The 1,729-nt window shown below is 54.6% G+C and overlaps 1 protein-coding gene across 1 annotated transcript; it reads right to left on the minus strand.

Moving 5' to 3' along the window:
- Window positions 1–669: 669 nt before the first annotated feature.
- LOC124671199 (auxin-responsive protein SAUR71-like) lies at window positions 670–1,044 on the minus strand. The gene has a single exon (XM_047207608.1). The coding sequence runs from the start codon at window positions 1,042–1,044 to the stop codon at window positions 670–672; it is 375 nt and encodes a 124-aa protein (XP_047063564.1).
- Between the last annotated feature and the right edge of the window lie 685 nt (window positions 1,045–1,729).

The raw sequence follows: 1,729 nt of genomic DNA on the forward strand, positions 1-1,729 counted from the left end.
AAGTTCCCATTGAGATGCCGTAACAAAATATTGATAGGTAAAAAAACATGACATACCGTCGTCGGTCATTGTTGTGCATAGCTGAGTTGCAATATGCCCGTAGGCTATTAAAACTGACCGTCGGCTGTAAAAGCTAATCCCCGACCGTGTAAGTAAACCCTTCAAATATTAGTGCGAACCGTCAGCCATTCAAATGGATAAACGACGGTTGGTTATTCCCTGTCGCACATTTGTCAACACCGTCAATTATTGGTAGTCATACCCGAGAGGTTGCCAAAAACCGCCAGCCATTGAAGCTACCGTGGGATATCGAAATAATAGCCGACGACCCGTCAGCCATTATGTTTGACCGTCGGAAATGTGGGGATTTCTAGTAGTGTATTGAGTTGCACAACCAGGCAGATGAGTTACAGAGAGAGCAAACAATCCCAAAAGATCTTCGATCAATTGCTACACACAGTAGTACTACTAACTTTCATCTACCTGTCCGCCGATCGACATTACGCCGGGCATGGGATCAAGAACACTCGGCAACTGATTGGATGCTTTTGGCCTGCCGCCTGCACCGGCTTCTTGGCCATTGCCATTTGCCCGTGTCACGCCGGAAGACCGTGTCACCAGTTGCTTCGATCTGTTGTGCTGCCGGCGGTGCGCGCGGTTAGTGGATTCTCACAAGAAGACCTTCTCCCCGGCCACCCCCTGCAGCAGCGGCCTTGAGTCTCCGCTACGGTGGCGGGAGGAGCGGCGTTCCTCAGAAGAAGACGAGACGCGGCGGAGGACGTCGCGAAGGCGGTGCTCGTCGCAGGGCAGCGCGACAGGGCCGGAGGCGCCGGCCGGGAAACCGTACTCCTCCTCCGCCTGCCGCAGCAGCTCCAGAAACGCCGGGTGGCCTAGGTGCGCCAGCCGCACCACGAACCGCGCGCCCTCGGCGCACACCGCTACGTGCCCCGCCGGCACCGCCGCGGACCTGGAGCCGCGGGTGCGCCACCGCCGCACGGCGCGGCGCAGCCAGGCGACCGACGGGATGGTGATCACGTTGCACATGCTGCCTTTGCTTGCCGCTGCTGTCCGGTTGGGAGTTGGGAGACTTGGTGGCGAGCTGTGGGATGTTGGGTGGAGTGGAAGAGCGGGACGGGGGCTGGGTATATATAGCGTTTTTTTTTTTTTTTTGCGATGGCATAGCGCAAATCGCAGCACCACGATGGGCAAATCGTGTGTTGCTGCGCGCGACACGACAGTCGACGCCGATCCGAGACGACATCGGCATGCATCCATCCGCCCTGGCCTGCGTGGTGCCAAGCTGGGGCAGTCCGTGCAGCTTGCACGCGTCGGGTCATGCCCCCGATCAGGCGAGGCATTAGCAATCTTTCCGCGTACCCAACACAAAAGGCGCCCCCTAATTCATTCACGAAATTAATCGAACATGTTGAGCTCGTGCCTAACTATCTCCACTACTCTCACCGATTGATCGATGTCCATATGTTGCACATCGAAATTGCGACGTAAGACCCACGAAGTTCATACTGGACGCCAGTAATCCGCGTTTCTGCAGCCTAATTAATTCCTAATGGTCATCGCACCAAATTTTGCGAGTGTCCTACTTAACCGAATGCCATTGAGACGCAACACAGTTAGTAAAGGATGGGGTTTCACAAAACCATAACAAAGAAAATTTCATGAGAAAACAACAACTATTTGCATGAGTTGTTTCAGACAACTCAAATCTGAC

This window comes from Lolium rigidum, chromosome 7 (assembly GCF_022539505.1).
Source record: "Lolium rigidum isolate FL_2022 chromosome 7, APGP_CSIRO_Lrig_0.1, whole genome shotgun sequence".
NCBI lineage: Eukaryota > Viridiplantae > Streptophyta > Magnoliopsida > Poales > Poaceae > Lolium > Lolium rigidum.

Bases quoted from the DNA above. Each gene is read 5' to 3' on its own strand.
- LOC124671199 (XM_047207608.1), bottom strand. From the start codon at position 1,044: ATGTGCAACGTGATCACCATCCCGTCGGTCGCCTGGCTGCGCCGCGCC.